Raw genomic sequence first — 20,636 nt, 5'->3', positions numbered from 1 at the left:
AATCAAGTCACAAAAAGAGAAAAATTGTATGATTCCACTTACATGAAGTATCTAGAGTCATCAAATGTACAGACAGAAAGGAGAATGGTGGTTGTTAGGGACTGAGGGCAGGAGGTAAGTAATAGTGGGAAAGGGGCTTCCGTTTAAGAGGATGAAAAAAATCCTGGATATGGATGGTAGTGACGGTTGTATTGCAATGTGAATGCATTTAATGCCAATAAACTATGCACTTAAAAAAATGGTTAAAATGACAGATTTAATGTTGTGCACATTTTACACAATATTAAAGAAGTAAATGGCAACTCAAGAACTAAATAATCAAGTTCTACAACTTTGCTTGATCTAGCCCATGTCCCACACGTCCATGTGACAAAAGCTCGTCTTCTAGTTCAAGTCAAATTAGCCCCATGCTGAGGGTGTCTGTGAAGGTTTCCCACTGCCTGCCTCTCCCTGGAAAAAACGTGTCACTTCTCTCAAGGAGGAAACTCACCGAATCGGGGAACCTGACAGATGAAGTCAGAAAATCACACTTCCTCAGGCACGGATGCTTTTCTGTGAGAAGACTAAGTGTGATTTCTCTCACAAGCTGGCTCCATGCCTACAACCTGCGTATCTTAAAACTCATGATTGTAACACTGACATTTTACTATCTATACTACCTTGTGCATTGAAACACAATAATGCCAGGTTATACATAATGTCAAACACTGCTTAAGAAATAAAATATAAACTGAAAATATGAAAGAATCCTTTATTATGGATTTTACACAAACAAGAACAAATCACGCTTACCTGAAGGAGCCTTAATTTGGGTTATACTTACCCCATTTCTTAACCATCTAGATTTAGCAAGTACCATTAAATACACTCAGCTAAAAAAAGGGCCATGTAACAACTTTCTGTCCCTGTGTCAAGAACAACTGATGACTTCTAAGGATCGGCAACAATGATCCAAAAGGTAAAGAGTACATACACAGTTTGAGAAACTACTTAATGCAAAACCTTTCCATGCTAAATTTAATGCCATAATGTTCACATATTTTGTCATCTAAAGTATCACTTTTTAATTAATGTGAAATTGAGAAAAATAGCCCATTCTTCTCAGTAATTATTAATCACATTTAGTATCAATGTGTTCATTTATTTATAATATTTATTTATTATGTATATAGTGTTTATCCAGATTTCAATGTGCTTTGCAACCATTTTCTTAAATTTGGTCAAAACCCAAGGGAAGCAACAATGTAGTCATCTTTCATAGGAAAATAAAGTGTACAGGTTATAGAGTTAGCAATTTGAAAGAACGCAAAGTAAAACTCCAGGTCGCTAATAAATTTACTTCACTTATTCACTATACCCCAGAGGAAAACTACAGAGGTAGGAGAAAATCTGTGGGAGAGGCAGAAATGATTTATTCTTTGATATCCAGAAACAAGAAATTTTACAATTCTGATTCCTAATGTTGTATTGTTCACCAAAGAATGATATTTTAAAATGCTATTTTCTATAAAAATACAACAAATCAATTAAGCATTAAGCAAATGCAAAATTGAGTTACCATGTTAGGTATAGTCAGAAGTTTTAGTTCTCTTTTTCAAAACCCAATACCCCCCCCCACCCCATCAGTACTCTTATTTTTTCTAAAACAAAACTGATAATCTGCCAAATTCTTTATATGTGTAACTCAATCCCACACTTCATATAAAGTATTACATCTTTGGGTATACCCCTGAAAGTTCCTCCACACATATCCTCCCAAAGCAATCACAGAAGAAATCTGGGCTAAAATTTTGTTTTTTCTACTTTTACCAAATAAAGTGGCACTTCAGGTTCATTATTACAAAGAATTTAATTATTAAATAAAATGAGACATAATAATTATTGAATAATTATCTCAGTTGAATTTAAACACCGGCTTTAGAAATATAGGAAACCTGTTACTTGAACTCGCACTTAGAGAGATCTAATTGAGAGACCAAGAAAGATCATCCAGATATACATGAAAGATATGTTCCAAAGAACTCTTTAAGCTATTTTTTCTTTAATAAAAGTCTAACAAACTGTTTATGTTGCATCTGATTCATAGTTGAAAAAATAATGTAGTAACCTACTCATAATAAATATGCTCAACACATATTTACATATAATGTATTAAAAGAGAAAAATTTAAAGATTGTATGAGATGAAGACATGAAGAAAAACAAAGAAGTCTGTAAGTCAGTGAGAAATTGCAACATAAAGATTGAGGCTTTAAAAAGTACACTTATTTGAAAATTGAGCACACTTTAATAGCTGATTTAACAAAACTTACTTCATTTCCTAGAACCTATTTTAAGAAAAGACCAGACAGTTGAAATGCTCATGGTTGCAGAGGTGGAGAGAACTTGTACAATAATTGCAAACCATTCACTGCTTTTCCTGGGGACAAGCGTCTCAAACTGGGTTCCCTACCATAGTAGTTCACAAAGCAACACTCCGAATGTAAACAGCAATGACTATTTTTCAAATTTAAATTGAACAGGGATAAATATAAAGACCTACATGTGTACCATCAAAACGTCACTCATACAAGCACAGGAGGGGGAGGTTGGGCTGGGGGAACAATTCATGGGGAAAGGGAGGTGGGAAGAGTTACCCGTAAAGTTGAGCTGGCCAAAAGTTCCACATGAGCCAATGCACAATGCTTTAAAACGCCAATATCATCTCAGGTTACATTATCAGATATAATATCCACAGCAAGGAAGATAGGAAGTTCTACTATAATCTGCATTGTAGGGTATTGTAGGACCTTACATAAAGTTCTAGCAACCAATTCTAGACATCATGCTTAGGGGAGATAATGAGTAATTGTAGTATTCAAACAGCAGAAAACCTAAATGATAAGGTGTTTATGAAAGGTACAAGAAGTTAGGAATGTTTAGCCCAGAGAAAAGGTTTAATGGAGTAAGATTTCTTTAAATATCTGAAGCACAATGATATGAAATGTAACATGAAGATTCATTTGTGTTGCTTTAGAAGTTATCCAGAACCATGAGCTAAAATTAGAGAAAGATTTCAGCTAAATATAAGAAAAAGTTTCTTAATAATTAGTCCTTTTCTACAATAAGTAATACTGCGATGATTTACTAAACCCTTACTTTATACCAGGCAACAGGTTACAATTTTGACATAATGTTCAGGACCATCTCACAAATATCAGTGCCAACTATAATTTAAAATCTTAAGGCAAAGGTTGAATGTCAGTGATTATAAGAAAAAAATAACCTGAACTAAGTAATTTGGTGGGGAGATTCCTAAAATCCTTTCAAGTTATTAAGGTTATCTTATCTAACATGACTTCTACCACACATCAGCTGGTTGCAAAACAGGGGTAGGAGGAGTAATATGAATAGAATTATAGAAGAAAGACCACATGGATGGAAATTAATCTACCTTTGGGTAAAATTTCCTGGTGGCAACTATCCTTTCTTCTGAAATTTTTGTCTTCCTACTTAGGCAGTCAAAAGGAAATATTAAAATGCTCTTACTCTTGAAAAAATTATAGAGATAGTTGGACAATAGTTTAGAGGTTTACTTTTTAACACCCATACTTTCCAAACTTGTCAAACTTAAGGTACCTAAAATAATTTTCTCAATGTTACCAATTTGAATTTTTTTTTTTTTTTTTTTTATCCTCACCGGAGGACATTCTTCCATTTTTTGTTCAGGTAGAGTGGGAGGGAGAGAGAGGAACAGAGAGAGAAACATCGATGCAAAAGGAACACATCGAGTGGCTGCCACCCGCACAACCGACCAGGGTCGGGGACAAACTGCAACCGAGGCACGTGCCCTTAGCGGGAACCGAACCCGGGTCTCTCAGGACCGCAGGCCGATGCTCTAACCGCTGAACCAAACTGGCTAGGGCGATCATTTGAATTATTAAAAATTGTACATAACTAATCAGTTTTATAGAGGGTTTTTAAAACCTCTTGAAATTACTTAATATATGTTTTCAATATTCTTAAATATTACCAAAACACTGCCAATATTTTCTGGTACATAAGCATGCAATTTTATAATGGTGATTTTTCACCTCTAAAAACTATGACTACTTTTAGACAACTGCAAGTTGTTTTGGTTCATTAAAAAGTCATACTTTGAAAAGATCTTTCAGTAAGATTTGGCTTTTATTATTTATAATATCAGTGAATCTACTTATCAGTGAAAATCCATATCTTTATTGGAATAAAACTAGAAAGGTTAAAACGAAAAAATTGCTAAGCTTTATTAATGAGCAATACATGGTTTGAAAAGGGAAAACAATTGCAAAAAGAAAAGACTGATGAATCAAAGTCTATTATCACTATAAATGTAACCCAGTAATTATTTTTCCCATTGAACAGTCTATGCTCTAGCCTATTTCTTTTCAAGGTTCTTAAAAAATAGGCATCTAGGGATCCAAATTGGAAAGGAGGAAGTAAAATTGTCATTATTTGCAGATGACATGATACTGTACATAGAAAACCCCAAAGACTCCACCAAAAGTTTACTAGACTTAATAAATGAATTTGGCAAAGTAGCAGGATACAAAATTAACGTCAAGAAATCGACGGCATTCTTATACACCAATGATGAACTCACAGAAAGAGAAACTAAGCAAACAATCCCATTTACCATTGCAGCAAAAAAATTAAGATACCTAGGAATAAACTTAACCAAAGAAATAAAGGACCTATTCGCAGAAAACTACAGGTCTTTGAAAAAAGAAATAGAGCAAGATATAAAAAAGTGGAAGCACATACCCTGTTCATGGATTGGGAGAATTAACATCATTAAAATGTCCATATTACCCAAAGCAATATATAGATTCAACGCAATCCCCATCAAAATACCAACGGCATACTTCACAGAATTAGAACAATTACTTCAAAAGTTCATATGGAATCAAAAAAGGCCTCGAATAGCCACAGCAATCTTGAAAGAGAAGAACAAAGTTGGAGGGATCACAATACCAGATTTCAGGTTATACTACAAAGCCACTATAATCAAAACAGCCTGGTACTGGCACAAGAACAGGTATATAGACCAGTGGAACAGAATAGAGAACCCAGAAATGGACCCAAGGCAATATGCTCAATTAATATTTGACAAAGGTGGCAAAAGCATACAGTGGAGTAAGGACAGCCTCTTTAATAAATGGTGCTGGGAAAATTGGACAGCTACTTGTAGAAAAATGAAACTAGACCATCAACTTACACCCTACACCAAAATAAACTCAAAATGGATAAAAGACTTCAATGTAACTCATGAATCCATAAAAATCCTAGAGGAGACTGTGGGCAACAAAATCTCAGACATCACACGCAGCAGAATTTTTACTGACACATCACCTAAGGCAATAGAAACGAAGGAGAAAATGAACATATGGGACTACATCAAACTCAAAAGCTTCTGCACAGTGAAAGATACAATCATCAAAACGGAAAGGCTACCCACTGTATGGGAGAACATCATTGCCAATGATATATCAGATAAGGGGTTAATTTCCAATACATATAGAGTGCTCATACAACTCCACAAAAGGAAGACAAAGAATCCAATTAAAAAATGGGCAGAGGAACTAAATAGACGCCTCTCCAAACAGGACATACAAATGGCTAAGAAACATATGAAGAAATGCTCATCATCACTAATCATTAGAGAGATGCAAATCAAAACAACAATGAGGTATCACCTCATACCTGTCAGAATGGCCGCCATCAACAAATCATCAAACAACAAGTGTTGGCGAGGGTGTGGAGAAAAGGGGACTCTAGTGCACTGCTGGTGGGAATGCAGACTGGTGCAGCCACTATGGAAAACAATATGGTGTCACCTCAAAAAATTAAAAATTGATCTTCCATTTGACCCAGTGATCCCACTTCTAGGAATATACCCTAAGAAGCCTAAAACACCAATCAGAAAGAATATATGTACCCCCATCTTTGTAGCAGCACTATTTACAATCGCTAAGATCTGGAAACAGCCCAAGTGCCCATCAGTAGACGAATGGATCAAAAAGCTGTGGTACATATACACAATGGAGTACTACGCAGTGGTAAGAAAGAAAGATCTCTTATCCTTTGAGACTACATGGAGGGACCTTGAAAGTATCATCCTAGGACTTCCGGTCAAGATGGCGGCGTAGGGAAACGCAGTATCGCGTTCTGCCACAACCACATCCAAGTTACAACAAAACTACAGAACAACCATCATCCAAAACCGCCTGAAATCAAGCTGAATGGAAGTCCTACAACTACGTAATTAAAAAAAAAAAAAAAGCAGCTACATCCAGACCGGTAGGAGGGGCGGCGGCGTGAGGGGTGGTGGCAGCGGCGTGGCGGTGCGACGGGCTGATCCCACACCCAAGTGTGGCGGATAAAAATCAGGAGGCTCCCGCGGCTGGGAAGGTCCTTCCTGAGGACTGAGGGGTCCCCGTCCCACACCAGGTGCCCCGCTCAGGTTTCCAGTGCCAGGAAGAGAATCCCCATCACTTCTGGCTGGAAAAACCAGCAGAAACTGAGGCTCAGGGAAGCTGACCTGGCTGGAGCTCCAGGCAGCTCCCTAAAGAGCCCGCGCACGGACTTATCGGACTCTCTCCCTCTAGGCTCGGAGGGGAGGCAGCTCGAGGGGCACCAGAGACATACAGAAAAGATCTGAGCTGTTTGGCACTGAAGCGAGGGCTGGAGAGGGGGCTTTCTCGGGGACAAACGTGCTGTAAGAGGCCTTTGTTCCTTTGGTGAGCCCTTCCCTGGAGCGGCAGACAGTCTCCATATCTGGGTCTCCAGCAACCTGGTTCACACTGGTAGCCCCACCCTGCTGACTCCCTGAGGCCCCGCCCCACCCCGCCCCACACAACGTTCAAGCCCACCCAAGCTGTTGCTACTTGCTTAACCATAGGATTGGCCTGTCTTGGATCCAGCTTCAGGTTTTTCCTAAATTCTTTCAAACAAGCAGCATCGGGTCTCAGCGAGCCCCATACCTCTCATTAAGTAATACACAGAAACAAACACAGAGAGGCAGCCAAAATGAGGATACAAAGAAACAGGTCCCAAATGAAAGAACAGAACAAAACCCCAAGAAAAGAACTAAGCGAAAAGGAGATAAGCAACCTAACAGATGCTGAGTTCAAAATACTGCTTATAAGGATGCTCAATGAACTCAGTGAGGGCCTCAAGAGCATAAAAAAGTACCAGTCAGAAATGATCGCTGCACAGTTAGAAACGAAGGAGGCTTTAACTGAAATAAAGAATAATTTACATAGCTTCAATAATAGAGTACGTAAATCCAAGGAGCAAACCATCGATTTGGAATATAAGGAAGCAAAAAACGCCCAACCAGAACAGCAAAAAGAAAAAAGAATCCAAAAAAATGAGGATAGTGTAAGGAGCCTCTGGGACAACTTCAAGCATGCCAACATTCGCATCTTGGGGGTGCCCGAAGGAGAAGAGAGAGAACAAGAAATCGAAAAGCTGTTTGAAACAATAATGGCAGAAAACTTTCCTAACTTGGTGAAGGAAACAGACATACAAGTCCAGGAAGCACAGAGAGTCCCAAACAAGATGAACCCCAAGAGGCCCACAACAAGACACATCATCATCAAAATGCAAAATGTTCAAGACAAAGAGAGAATCTTAAAAGCAGCAAGAGAAAGGCAGCTAGTTACCTACAAGGGAGTTCCCATTAGGCTGTCAGCTGATTTCTCAAAAGAAACTTTGCAGGCCAGAAGGGAGTGGCAAGAAATATTCAGAGTGATGAAAAGCAAGAACCTACAACCAAGATTACTCTATCCTGCAAAGCTGTCATTTAGAATCGATGGACATATAAAAACTTTCCCAGACAAGAAAAAGTTAAAGGAGTTCATCACTACCAAACCGTTATTATATGAAATGATGAAGGGTCTTTTTAAAGAAAAAGATAAAATGTATGAACAAACAAAATGGCAATGAATACATATCTATCAACAATGGAATCTACAAACAAAATGAACAGGAAGAACAGGAACATTCTCATAGATACAGAGAACATTTTGTTGGTTGCCAGTTGGGAAAGGGGTTGGGGGAATGGATGAAAAAGGTGAAGGGATTAAGAAGCACAAATTCATTGCTAGACTGACAAACCTCAAAGGGAAAGGGGTTGGGGGGGTGGGAAGAAATAAACCAAAGAACTTATATGCATAACCAATGGACACGGACAATAGTTTGGGAAAAGGTGGGAGGGGGGCGGGAGTGGGGAGGAGGGGGTCAATGGGGGAAAAATGTGGAACATCTGTAATGCATTTTACATCCAACAATAAAGATGTGGAAAAAAAAATAAAAAAAATAAATAAATAAATAAATAAATAAATAAAAAAGAAAGTATCATCCTAAGTGAAACAAGCCAAACAGAGAAAGACAAATTTCATATGGTCTCACTTATTTGTGGAATATAATGAACATAACAGTTTGAGGAATGGGGTAGTCCCAGACACACAGAAGCGGGGTACAGACTGACAATCCCCTAAGGAGTGGGGAGGTGGGGGAGAGATGAACCACAGAACTTATACGCATGTATGCATGAACAGTGGACATGGACAACAATCTGTGGAAGGGGCAGGGAGGGGAGGGGGAGGGGGGAACCAGTGGGGGAAAAAAGGAGAATCATCTAAAAATTAATCAATAAAAAATAAATTTAAAAAAAAATAGGCATCTAAAATAAATTATTTTATGTATCGGGAATGTGAAAAGATCTATGTCCATGTTTATTTTTATTTGAATAACCATGAACACTGAACATGTTAGTTAACCTCTCTTTGATCTTAGCATTCTTCTCTAATAGTAGAGATACCATAAGAACTTCAGGAAGTTCTAATTGACAAAACATATGAGAAAACACCTAGCTGACTGGTATATATCATAAGCATGCAATAAGGGTCAATTTTATTCTTTTAAGATATTCTAAAAAGTGGGTTGCACTCAAGGTTTGAGCACCCACTAATAAATGTTGTATATAGATGATTGGCATTGATATCCTTGTGCCAATATGTTTATATAAAACGTTAATGCAGGTGGACCTATAACGCCACTCCTAGAAATATAAACGAATGCTAATTCTGGGAGTTTGATCCAAAGACATCAACATATAACCAAGATACTGCTGAGCACCTCTTATATGCTGCAGAAAATGTATACATGTGCATACAAGATACTATCAGCTTTCAAAGACTCTGACTCTTCAGGAATTTAATTTTTTAATCAACATATTTCATTATTAAAATCTAATGTCTTCAAATAAATATTAAAAATAAAAGTTTTCATAATGGTTCAAGAATGTTCATTCTAAAAAAAATGACAAAATTTATAAATGAAAGCATTAATCGATGTTCGTTACCAGGAATAGAATTGTGACTGCCCCTCTGATGTAATTAAATATATTCCAGACAGGAAATGCTTCCCAGTAAATTTGCCTGGAAATAGAAGATTGTCTCAATATAGAAAATATTTTAGATGCCACAGAAATTCTTTAAATGTTCTCTTGAAAAAGAAGCCAGTCTACCAATAAGACCACATGAGCTTAAAATGACAACATTCGGTCTTCCTTTTCATAAATAAATGAAGAAACAAAGCCCAAACCACATATCTAATTTCCCCCTCTCCTCAAATGCTGTAAAATGCAAAAAGAATATTTTACCTATTTATATTTTACTTGCACTTTGAAATTTTTAATTACTACCGTGCTGATATTTTTAAAGGATACTACTAGAATATTTAATTGTACATCCAACAATTACAATTGTTAGAATTGCTCACAACTGGCCAGATGGGTCATATTCATGGAAGATTATATCTCCTGGTTGTGCCATAAAGTAGCAATTCACAGTATTAACACACAACCCTAAGTCTGTCATAAAGTATTAAACAGAATAAGGCATTCATTCATTCATTCTGTACTTGATCCCCAAGACCGAGAGGGATAGTACAAGAAATGAGAAATCGGGGATGAACTTCAGAAATCATCCTGGTGTTTTCAATGGTGTGCATTACATAATCGGAGTGTACTGTTCATCGTATGAAATGATTGCCTCAGAGCAAATGTGTAACAAAACCGATTTTTCTTGATGACTTGTATTTTACAGAAAATAAATGTTATTTCAAGGACATAAAGCAAAATTAAAATCTGTCGGACCAAAATGTAAAACTACAGACCACTCAATCCAATGGATTCTTAAGATTAAAAAGAAAAACCCAAACTATTAAAATATTAACATTATACACAAACTACTAGAAAGCATGGTATTTACAATAAAGGCAAAACTATAGTAGGGAAGAAAATGAGACAATTATTTAAAGCAGAAATTTCTCTAAGTGAGAAATAATGCACAAAGCCATAGTGATCACTAACCCCACAGAATACTCATGTGGCTATTTTATCTTCCATCAAGAGAAATGCACCATTTTAAATTTGGGAGTAGGAACAACATTTCCAGTCCCTTCCCAAAGACAGCTTTATCTTTTCATGTATTTTGCTTTAGCAGCTAATTACTGAATCACACAGAATCTCCGGGCACATTCATGAGGAGTAAATCCAGTGTGTGATGGCAAAGGAAACTAGCCACTAATGTCTTAAAATAAGCAGAACAACTGGATGCAAAAGCCAAAAAAGGAGCCAGTAAAAATGAAAATATTGAGAGTAGAAGTAGCAAACAGAATTCTAGACATGCAGTAAGAAGTTTTGAGAATAAAAATGTTTCAAGTACAATGCTCGGTTATTTATTTCGCACTGTCAAAATGAAACAATTTGTAATAAATTAAATTTGATTATCCTGAACATTAACTATTAACCACTCACTGGATGTTGCTAAAACTATCCATGGTGATCATCTTTTGAGAAGGTTTGGTAGGGAGGGACCTACAACTAGTCTTACTGGTATTGGCATAAGACCAAAAACCAATTTTTAAAGGTTACCTAACAGACACTTTATTGTGATGATAATATACTTTCATACTAAACTTTTGCATAAAATATTTTAAATAATTTAGAATTCTGCATAATGGCTGATAATTATCTTAATAGGGAAGAGGAGATAGATAACTTTGGGGGGAGGGGTACAGAAAGGGACTTCAAAAAAAAATTCCTGAAGAGAAAAATGCTCTACATGAGAAACAGTAAATCAATTAAGTAAAAATGTTTTTGGAGATCACTACTGTAACTACGACATGGACTGCTGGTAAGCATCCAATACAATCAATATACTTAAAACACAATTATTGAATGTAAAGTATTTTAAATTTCTTCTGATTCCATCCAAAGTTTGCTTGGGAACGTCCCATTTTCCCCTAGGGCCTATAAGGAAATTGAGCAGCAAGAAGAAAAAGGAAGTGCGGAGAAAAACCATCCAGGACAAGGTCAGGGCCAGTTTCACAGGCCTGAGATTATGCAGCCGCACAGGGCTCTGTGCTCAGAAGGACCCCTGCACTTGGGGTTTTTCATGGAATGCTATTTTTATTTGAAGAAACAAATAATGGACAACTTATGTTATTCAGACTTGGGTCCTTGGCAGATATTTTCTTGAAAATGAACAAACGGAGCTTGTCAATGCGAGGAAAACAGCTGATAGCACTCTGTCAATGATAAACTCTTAGCTTTTAAATAAAAATTACACTTTTGGAAATCTATATTGAACACCATGAGCTTGACAGCTTCTCCCAAATTATGGCCTTTTTATAAGAGACTGATAGTGACTTAACAAATGTGATTTTTAAAAATATATATTGTATAACGTGCCAAAATTTATGACTGCTTAACTAACTCAGTGACCAATGGACAATGTTTCCAAATCATGAGTGGAGTAAAGGAAGCCAATCAATGTATAAGAAATGGGTTTTAATAAAAGATAATGAGAAAAGATCATTGATATAGTTATATGTTCCTCACTGCAAGCAGACCTTTGAGAAACTGCAACTTGTCAAGTTTTGGTGTAGTGTATCAGTAAGATTATTTGAAAAACTGTTAAAATACTCTTCCTTTTTCCAACAACCTGTGTGAGAGGCCAGATTTTCTTCATATACTTTAACCAGAAGAGCATCTTATCATAACAGACTGAATAAGAATCTAGCTGTCTTCTATTAAGCCAAATATTACACATATTTGCAAAAGTATAAAACAATACCACTTTTGCCCTGGCCAGGCTCACTCAGTGGTTTGGGCATCGGCCTGTGGACCAAAGAGTCTCTGGTTCAATTCCAGTCAAGGGCACATACCTTGGTTGCAGTTCAGTCCCCAGCCCTGGTCAGGGTTGTGCGGGAGGCAGCTAGTAAGATGTGTCTTCCCACCTCCCTCCCTAACCCCCACTCCATCTGAAGATAGATAGAAAAATATCCTCGGGTGAGGATTAAAAAATAATAATAATAAATACCACTCTTCTTATAAGTTTTTTGTACTGTCAAATATAGTTATTTTCACTAAAAAAAAAAAATGTATGCTAATGTATAATGGGTTTATCATTTTTAATTAATTAGTATTTTTGAATGTTTCAGTTTCAATTTCTAATATGGCAAATAATGATATAGGTAACTCATATAAACAGAAGATTGTTGTAGTCCTCAGAAAGTTTTAAGGAGTTCTGAGGTGAAAAAATTTGACAAGTGGTGTTCTAAGAGATGAACTAGAAAATAATCAGCCTCTTAGCTCCTTTTTTTTTTTTTAAATCCTCATCCAATGATATGTTTGCTTATTTGTTTTTTCTTGAGTTTTAGACAGAGGGGTGGGGGAGAGAGAAATATCGATCAGTTGCCTTCCATACATGCCCTGACTGGGGATTGAACACGCATCCTAGGTACATGCCCTGACTTGGAATTAAACCCGAAACCTTTTGGTGTACCAGATGACACTCCAACCAAATGAGCCACGGCTTAACTCTTTCAAAGAATCCAGTTATAAACAGTGGATTCTATTAAGACAAAACCCTGTGTTTACGTGAAATCCTACTTCAGTTGAACCCTCAAAGACTTAATCCACTTGCACAATGGTTAGCTGTTCATACTCTTCTAGTCTAACTAAAGTTAGTACCAAAAATTAGGCAAACATTTGTACCAAGAAGAAAAAAAGACTGAAGCTCTCAGGCGTTCATCAATAATAGCCACTGTCAATGGCATCAATACCATCAATAACATCAACAATGCACAAGTATTCTCCACATCCCACTTGGTTGAGGATATGCTTACTTCACAAATTAGCCAATGGCAAAATGATCTTTTTTCGAAAACTTTTCTGAGTATTCCAAAATTTCTGATGATTCAAACAGTTTTTCAAAGGTTCAGTTTAAAAAAATACACATAGCCCTGGCCAGTTTGGCTCAGCGGTTAGAGCGTCAGCCTGCGGTCCGGAGAGACCCGGGTTCAGTTCCCGCTAAGGGCACGTACTTCGGTTGCAGTTTGTCCCCGGCCCTGGTTGGTCATGCGGTGGCAGCCACTTGATGTGTCCCTTCACGTCGATGTGTCTCTCTCTCTCTCCCTTCCTCTCTCTCCCTCCCACTCTATCTGTACAAAAAATGGAAAAATGTCCTCGGGTGAGGATTAAAAAATAAATAAAAAATACACATAAATAAAATGATAGAAAGTAAAAAGTATACTAATAATTAAAGAAAAATGTTACAATTTATTTTGAGATTTTAACTTTATTTTCGAATACTCCCAAATGCCTTCTGGATTGTTCCAAAACCACAGGTGACCAAATATCATTGCTATTCTCATAGACACCTGAGTAAAAAAGAATAATAATAATAATAATAATAAAGACAACATGAACTATGTCTTTTTCATACTCAATGTCTTCCCTTCTGAATTAATCGCCCATTTATCCCAACCAGTAATTCACATTCCACATTCCATGCACTCCGCTGCCACATTCTCCTCTAGGCTAGTAATTCCAAACTCTGTTACATTCAACTATCCCTATGTTCATTCCACTTGAAAGAGAAAAAAAAGACTTAAAAAAAAGAAAAAAACCACCTAATCCCTTACTAAGTCCATATGAAATTGCTTTAATATCAGCAATTATTCAATAAGGTATTTTGTCTTCCAATAGATTCTACCGTTATTTTTTCCCAAAATATCTTAAAGTTATTTTTCAGCCTAGATGTGACCTAAAAATCACACAGGACACTAGGCACATCTGTGAATTCATTGTGTTCAAGTCAGTCAAAAGTTTACTACTGTTATTCTTCTTAACAATACTGAACTGTAAACTTAAAAATAGTTAAAATGATATGTTTAGTATTTTTTTTACAAAAAAAGGAAAAACCATTGGTTAAGCACTTTAAATAGGTGAACTGTAATTCAATAAAGTGATTTTTTTTTAGTGTAAGTTTGCTCCTAATCAGGTTTAAAAAAAAAAAAGTAAAAATGTTTACTACTGAGATATGAATAATGGATAATTTTTTTAAGAAAATAAGGGGGAATTCTTATATACATAAATCTGTATAACATGTAGCAGGCATTTTGCAATTATTTTAATATAAATAATTAAAACATTTCCTTTCACAAGTAATTTAAATCTAACACCAATATACTGAATAAAAGGCTAGAGAGTTTCTTTCAGAGGTCAACAATATATTCTAACTAATAGAAAAGAATTTCAGTTAATAATGTTTTAAAGCTGGATTCAAAATCAAAAGAGTATATGTCTAATATTTCAAACAGTGAAAACAGACAAGTTACAACTGATAACTTAATCATAAAAAGATCATTTTGGCACTGGTAGGAAGTAGGTCTCAATATCAAAGTAGATTTTTCCAAAGAAAAGAGACATTTTTTCAATCAGCTTGGAGCACTGCAAAATCTCATGACCAAAAAAAAAAAAAAAAAAAAAAAAAAAATCACATGATAAGAAATGAAACAGTCAAAGATTAAAAGGATCTCTGCTAAATTTTAGCCAAGTATATTTAAAACATGTACAGGCACAGAGGGCCACCAGTGTTCACAATTAGGGGCAGGACAAAGTGGCAGTGATCTTTTTGACAAATAAATTGCTTGAAATATTGTATGGCTTGCTACACAACACCCACCCTTATTACTTTCAATTTCCAAGTGCAACCAAAAGATGGGTCCAATTATGACATCAATACAAGCTTTCTTTCAAAATGGAATGAAAGAACAGTAAATCCCAGTGGACACGGTGGTTCTGCAGCAGAGATGATGTAATATACAAAAATAGACATCCTCTAACAGAAGCTGAAACTTGGGTAAACAGCACAGTGCATACTATTCTCAACTGCCTTGCATGAATTTGCAATGCATGCTGTTACTAGAGCGAGAGAAATCATTTTATGTTTTAAACTGTTTCCTGACTTACATTTCAATTTCTATACTTCCTCTATATTGTAATTTCCCAATCTGTATAAATTAAATCAGCATAAATACCTGATTGTAACTGCAAGCAAGAAAAACAGCCCCCCACTCCAAAGCAAGGAGACTGAGACCACGGCAGTAGTGTTAACGCTGCATTTTGTCAGAAAGTGCAGCACATACGGCACAGGATTGCTATGTCCACCTATTGTTCAAAGACCTTTCCACAGGGAGCTTTCTGCAGGATTTTAAAATGCAACATGATCTAAGTGAAGAGCAACCAGCAAACCTGCTGATAATGAGCGTGAAAAAGCAAAGGATACTTCTGACACTCTTTAAAAAGACTCTCTGATGCAAATATAAAACATCAGGCATGAATGTGATAAATATTATCTGGCAAAATTTGTGATTGGGGGACTAATATGTCACTCCTCTCTATACACATACCCTTTTCTATTCTTAATTCCCCAATTCAGTCTTCACATTTCTATTGGACTTTGTGGATTAAAATATATTTTTCTTTGAGCCAAAATATTAAAGCCATGCCTGATTCCTCAAGGCGTCCCTGTCTACAGGCCCCTTAGTGCCTACAGTTCCCTTTATTTTATAATATAGCTCCCTATATTATACTTCTCTGGATTCCCTGTGAGATTATAAAGTCACTAAGAGCAAGATTCTGTCTGTCCAGTAAACTTTTTATAGCTCTAGAGTCTGGCACAGACCTGAAACAAGGTGGGTATTCAATAAATATCTGTTAAATGAATAAAAATATATAAGTGAAATTACTAACTGAGCTTTCCTCCCTATGACATAAGAAATAGAATACACAAATTTTCTTTAACTCCATCCTATTGTAATTCACAGGCAGGCATCGATGACAATATTTTAGACAAAGGTTTAGGTTCAATTAAGAAATTAAGGAATTTAAATTAAAGAAGAATAAAAGTACCGAAATTAATAGATTGTCTCTGTATTTGAATACTTTCTCTATATGCATATAAAAATATTTCAAAATTATATGAATAAATTGGTCAGGTGGAATATAATATATAAATTGATAGTTGTAAGTTAAAATCCTATGACCTTCATATTCAAGAAGTTTAGTAGATACACAAGTCATTAATTTATTATGCAAAACACATTCTGTTAAGTAGCAAATATTAGATTGAACTAAGACCTCAGTAAAAAATTAAGTAAATAATAAGTGGTAAAGCAAAGTCATGATATGAGTAAAACTATTACCTATTTCTAATTCAAGAACAATAGCAACAATCAAAAAGTTTAATATCAAATAAAAGTGTATAATTACACAAATATCACATTTTGTTCATTTGTTTCAGTAACTAAACAATGTTTTAAAACTAACCAAACCTACCAAGAAGTCCTTAACTGAAGATGAAACCAAATTAAATTAAATCTATCTCTCTAAAAGAAAAATCTACTTCATAGATATATAAAATATAACCTAGGAATAACTATAGAATGATTGTAAGAAAAAGGACTTGTCTTATATTATTATAAAGAATAACCTTAAAAAAACTGGGACTTATTTTCATAATCATCTTACACGGGTACCATATTTTATAGATATTGTTGTATCACTGAGTATAATAAAAAATAATTCCAATAATGATGTAATATTATGTCTAATTCAACTTACATTATATTAATTGTATACAATATTTTAATTACTTTTGTATACCTGTACCAAGAACTTTAAACTAAGCCTAATCTACGAAAAAATTCAATACATAATTATTAAACAGTGCTCTGAAGTAAATATTCACATTGTAATAAAGGACTACTAATAAAATGTGAGGGACATATCTTTTTGTATGACGGACCAATGGATTTTCATTATTTCAAAACTTCTACATTGACTGAAACTTTGTTATACTGTGTTCAAATCTTCCCTGTTCAAATTTGTATAAAGCAGAGTCAGTCTTTTCTGGGCAAGTAGGCGTGGGAGTGAAAAGTCGATCAAAGTGTGAAGAGCGCCCTGGCCGGTTTGGCTCAGCGGTTAGAGCGTCGGCCTGCGGTCTGGAGAGACCCGGGTTCGGTTCCCGCTAAGGGCACGTACTTCGGTTGCAGTTTGTCCCCGGCCCTGGTTGGTCGTGCGGGTGGCAGCCACTCGATGTGTCCCTTCACGTCGATGTTTCTCTCTCTCTCTCCCTTCCTCTCTCTCCCTCCCACTCTATCTGTACAAAAAATGGAAAAATATCCTCGGGTGAGGATAAAAAAAAAAAAAAAAAAAAAAGTGTGAAGAGCAATTCAATAATGCAACCAGCCTAAAAAGGCTGAACATTTTTTGAAATGTCCATTGATAACCTCCCTAGTGTAGCCAAGACAAGTTTTCTTCAGCCTTCAGTCTAATATCACTGTACCATTTTTGCTCTTTCTAAACTCAGAAGAGGGTAGAGCTTTTGGTTTGTTTATTTTCATTAAAATAAAGGAAAAATAAAAAAGATGACAGAACAGGTATGTACCAGCTTCCCCAACATTCCAGTCCTTCGTCCCCTTAAGTCCTACTACCTTTCGCACGCGCGCGCGCGTGTGTGTGTGTATGTGTGTGTTTTGGGGGGGGTTAATCCTCACCGAAAGATATTTTTTCCATTGATTTTTACAGAGTGGAAGGGAGGGAGGGAGGGGCAGCGAAGAGGGGTGGGAAAAGAAACATTGATGTGAGAGAGACGCATCGACTGACTGCCACCGCACGTGACCCAACCAGGCTGAGGCTCAAACCTGCAACCCAGGTACGTGCCCTTTATTGGGAACTGAACCTGAGATCCTTCGGTACAGAGGCCACTGCTCCAACTACTGAGCCACATCAGCCAGGGCTCTCCTGTCCATTTTTATTGTGGAACTCCGATTTCCCTACTCACAGAAACTTCTCAAATAAATTACCCATGAACACACAGAGGCCCTGTATATGGAAAAAATAAAAAATTACCCCACACCACCCACCCTGTTCTGAACCTGGAGACAAGGTTCAAAGCCCCAAGTCAATCTCCAAATCTTCAGCCTCTGCCAGGAACCTACCTACTACCTGCCCCATACTCGTTAGCCACTCCAAGACTGACAATTCATGCCACATCCTATTTTCTGGTTGTCTTAACACAGCTTCAAATACACCTTTAAAAAAACCATGATCCAATATTTTCAATTATGACCATGCTGTTGCCAAAATTAGGTTCAGAATATAATCTAAATGTAAGGAAATGCTAATGAAAGCCATCTCCAATCTTATCTTCTCACTGCATTTTAAAATATTTATTCTGTCAGCAAATCTCACACACTTGCCTTGAAAACTGTCCTGATAACACTCTACATGGTATTCATGTTTCTGAAGAAATTTATTATCATCTGTTTTAAACTATTGCAACACATCTGATTTTTAAACATATACATAAGATATACATCAAAATTCACTGCACATTTTAAATTCAATTTCTAGTTCTAAATAGGAATTAGACTAACTGGTAATTTTTCACATTAAAAAAGGAGGAGGATTAATTACACACTGAAGTATCTTTTAAAATATTGTTTTATATTTTTAAAGTGTAATTGTACCAGGTAAAAGCTCCAAACACTAGTGTTAATTTTAAAAATTTTGATATAAAATTTAAAAACTGTATTAAAAAAACTTTGGATTTACCAATCATTTTAAAATTAGCAGTGCTTCTAAAATACAATATAGCAATCATGCCACCTGTGGCATTTTAATATGCATATTTTTGTATAGAACATAAAGTAACTGCCTCATTTTAATGTGAAAAATTTCATAAATATTTCATGCTATCAGGCAAGGTTATTATAATAGCCTAAGATATTATATTGATGACAGATTTCTAATGTGAATTAAATTATTCATGATCTTTTTCCTGTGCATGAAGAAACCACAACCACAAAATTTTACTAGTTACTTAAATCAATTAATTTTCAGAGATAAATCATTTTTAATTCCTGGATTTCAAATTCCCTGATAAACCCAAATGTGACCCACAATTTCAAAAGAGTCTCACTGAAAGTCATAAATTAGTCATGTAAACTGTCATGAAAGAAATGAGCGAAGGTATTATTATAGGCCTCTTGATTAAAATATAGAATGAAAAGCATGAAATCTGGTTAAAAATAAAGCACAAATAAGAAAATACAAGCGATTTTAAATTCTTATTTCCTTTTTGGCTACGGCTTTATTCTATCTGACTCTAACTTTACCAGTGGTCTCTCGAAATTCTCTTTCATTGAGATTCTTGACGTTTACAAGCTTTCATTTACAGCATGTAAAATGAAAATTTCGAGTGGAAATTTTTCATACGCTTTCACACAAAAAGCATTAAACTTCCATATGTCTACCTCTCTGTCTTTCTCTCTTCATTTCTTTACTTGTAAAACAGGTTAGTAAAGAGCAGTGCTCCCCATTCTTAAAAATAAGTAGGTTTCACTCTTTCTTCAAAGAAAGCAGGCAATTCATCCCTGGATCTGTACAAATAAAGCAGCCTGTGCCATCACCTACACCACTGAGAATTTCAGATTCTTAAGAGATTTTACTAATTCAGGGCAAAATACAAAAGAACAAGACTAAGCAAAACATATCAATATTATAAACTCATTAGTTACAATGCAAATTTACAAATAAAATTAGGTTAGTATTAGGAGACCACACACAAATTACAATACCTGGGATTTAGTGCATTCCTTTGAGCCAAAATGAAATGAGTGCCATAAAGGAGGAAAGGAAAAGATGAACATTATCAGACATGCTATAGTACATCTGCCAAAATGAAGATCATGTTAAAATTAGGTTAAGAATGACCATATAGAATTGGCTATATGTACACTGTCCTCAATGTTCTTCAGCCATGCATTTGAAATGTACCTGCAGTCATTTAAAATCACCTGTGAAGTATGATCATGCATCCTGTAAATAAACTTTTCACCCTCAGTGCCTACCAGGGTTCTTTCAAAGAGAAATATTTTGGTTGAGAGTAAGTAAATATGACTTAGAGCTAATAAAGAAAAATTATTTTTATTTAACTCTTTTTTATTCTGTGGTATCACATACACAAAATTGTTTTCCTAAGTTAAAATACGATATTTAGGTAAAACAATAAATGTTATATAAATATAATTAAAACATAATTTACACCAAAAAAACAAGGATCCAGTATTTTCAATTAAAGCTATGTTGTTGCCAATCTAAACTCATTGAGTAAAATCAATACCAACATGGCACATATTAGTAAACTAGCACGTGATCCATTAGCAATCAAGTTATATTTTTCATCCTAGTAC

The 20,636-nt window shown here is 35.7% G+C and overlaps 1 protein-coding gene across 27 annotated transcripts in view; it reads right to left on the bottom strand.

Moving 5' to 3' along the window:
- Positions 1 to 20,636, bottom strand: part of RAPGEF2 (Rap guanine nucleotide exchange factor 2) — a 247,229-nt gene that overhangs the window by 92,517 nt on the left and 134,076 nt on the right. For 25 of the 27 annotated variants that reach the window (XM_036239933.1, XM_036239937.1, XM_036239947.1 and 22 more), the window contains one exon: positions 20,022 to 20,039. The exons of the other annotated variants lie outside the window; for them this stretch is intronic. In XM_036239933.1, coding sequence (XP_036095826.1) covers positions 20,022 to 20,039 — 18 coding nt within the window. The remainder of the gene's footprint in view (positions 1 to 20,021; positions 20,040 to 20,636) is intronic. 27 annotated transcript variants of the gene reach the window in all.

The sequence above is a fragment of the Molossus molossus genome, unplaced genomic scaffold (genome assembly GCF_014108415.1).
Source record: "Molossus molossus isolate mMolMol1 unplaced genomic scaffold, mMolMol1.p scaffold_m16_p_4, whole genome shotgun sequence".
Taxonomy (NCBI): Eukaryota; Metazoa; Chordata; class Mammalia; order Chiroptera; family Molossidae; genus Molossus; species Molossus molossus.
The sequence above is the reverse complement of the archived record's forward strand: the minus strand, read 5'-3'. Positions and strand labels throughout refer to the sequence as shown.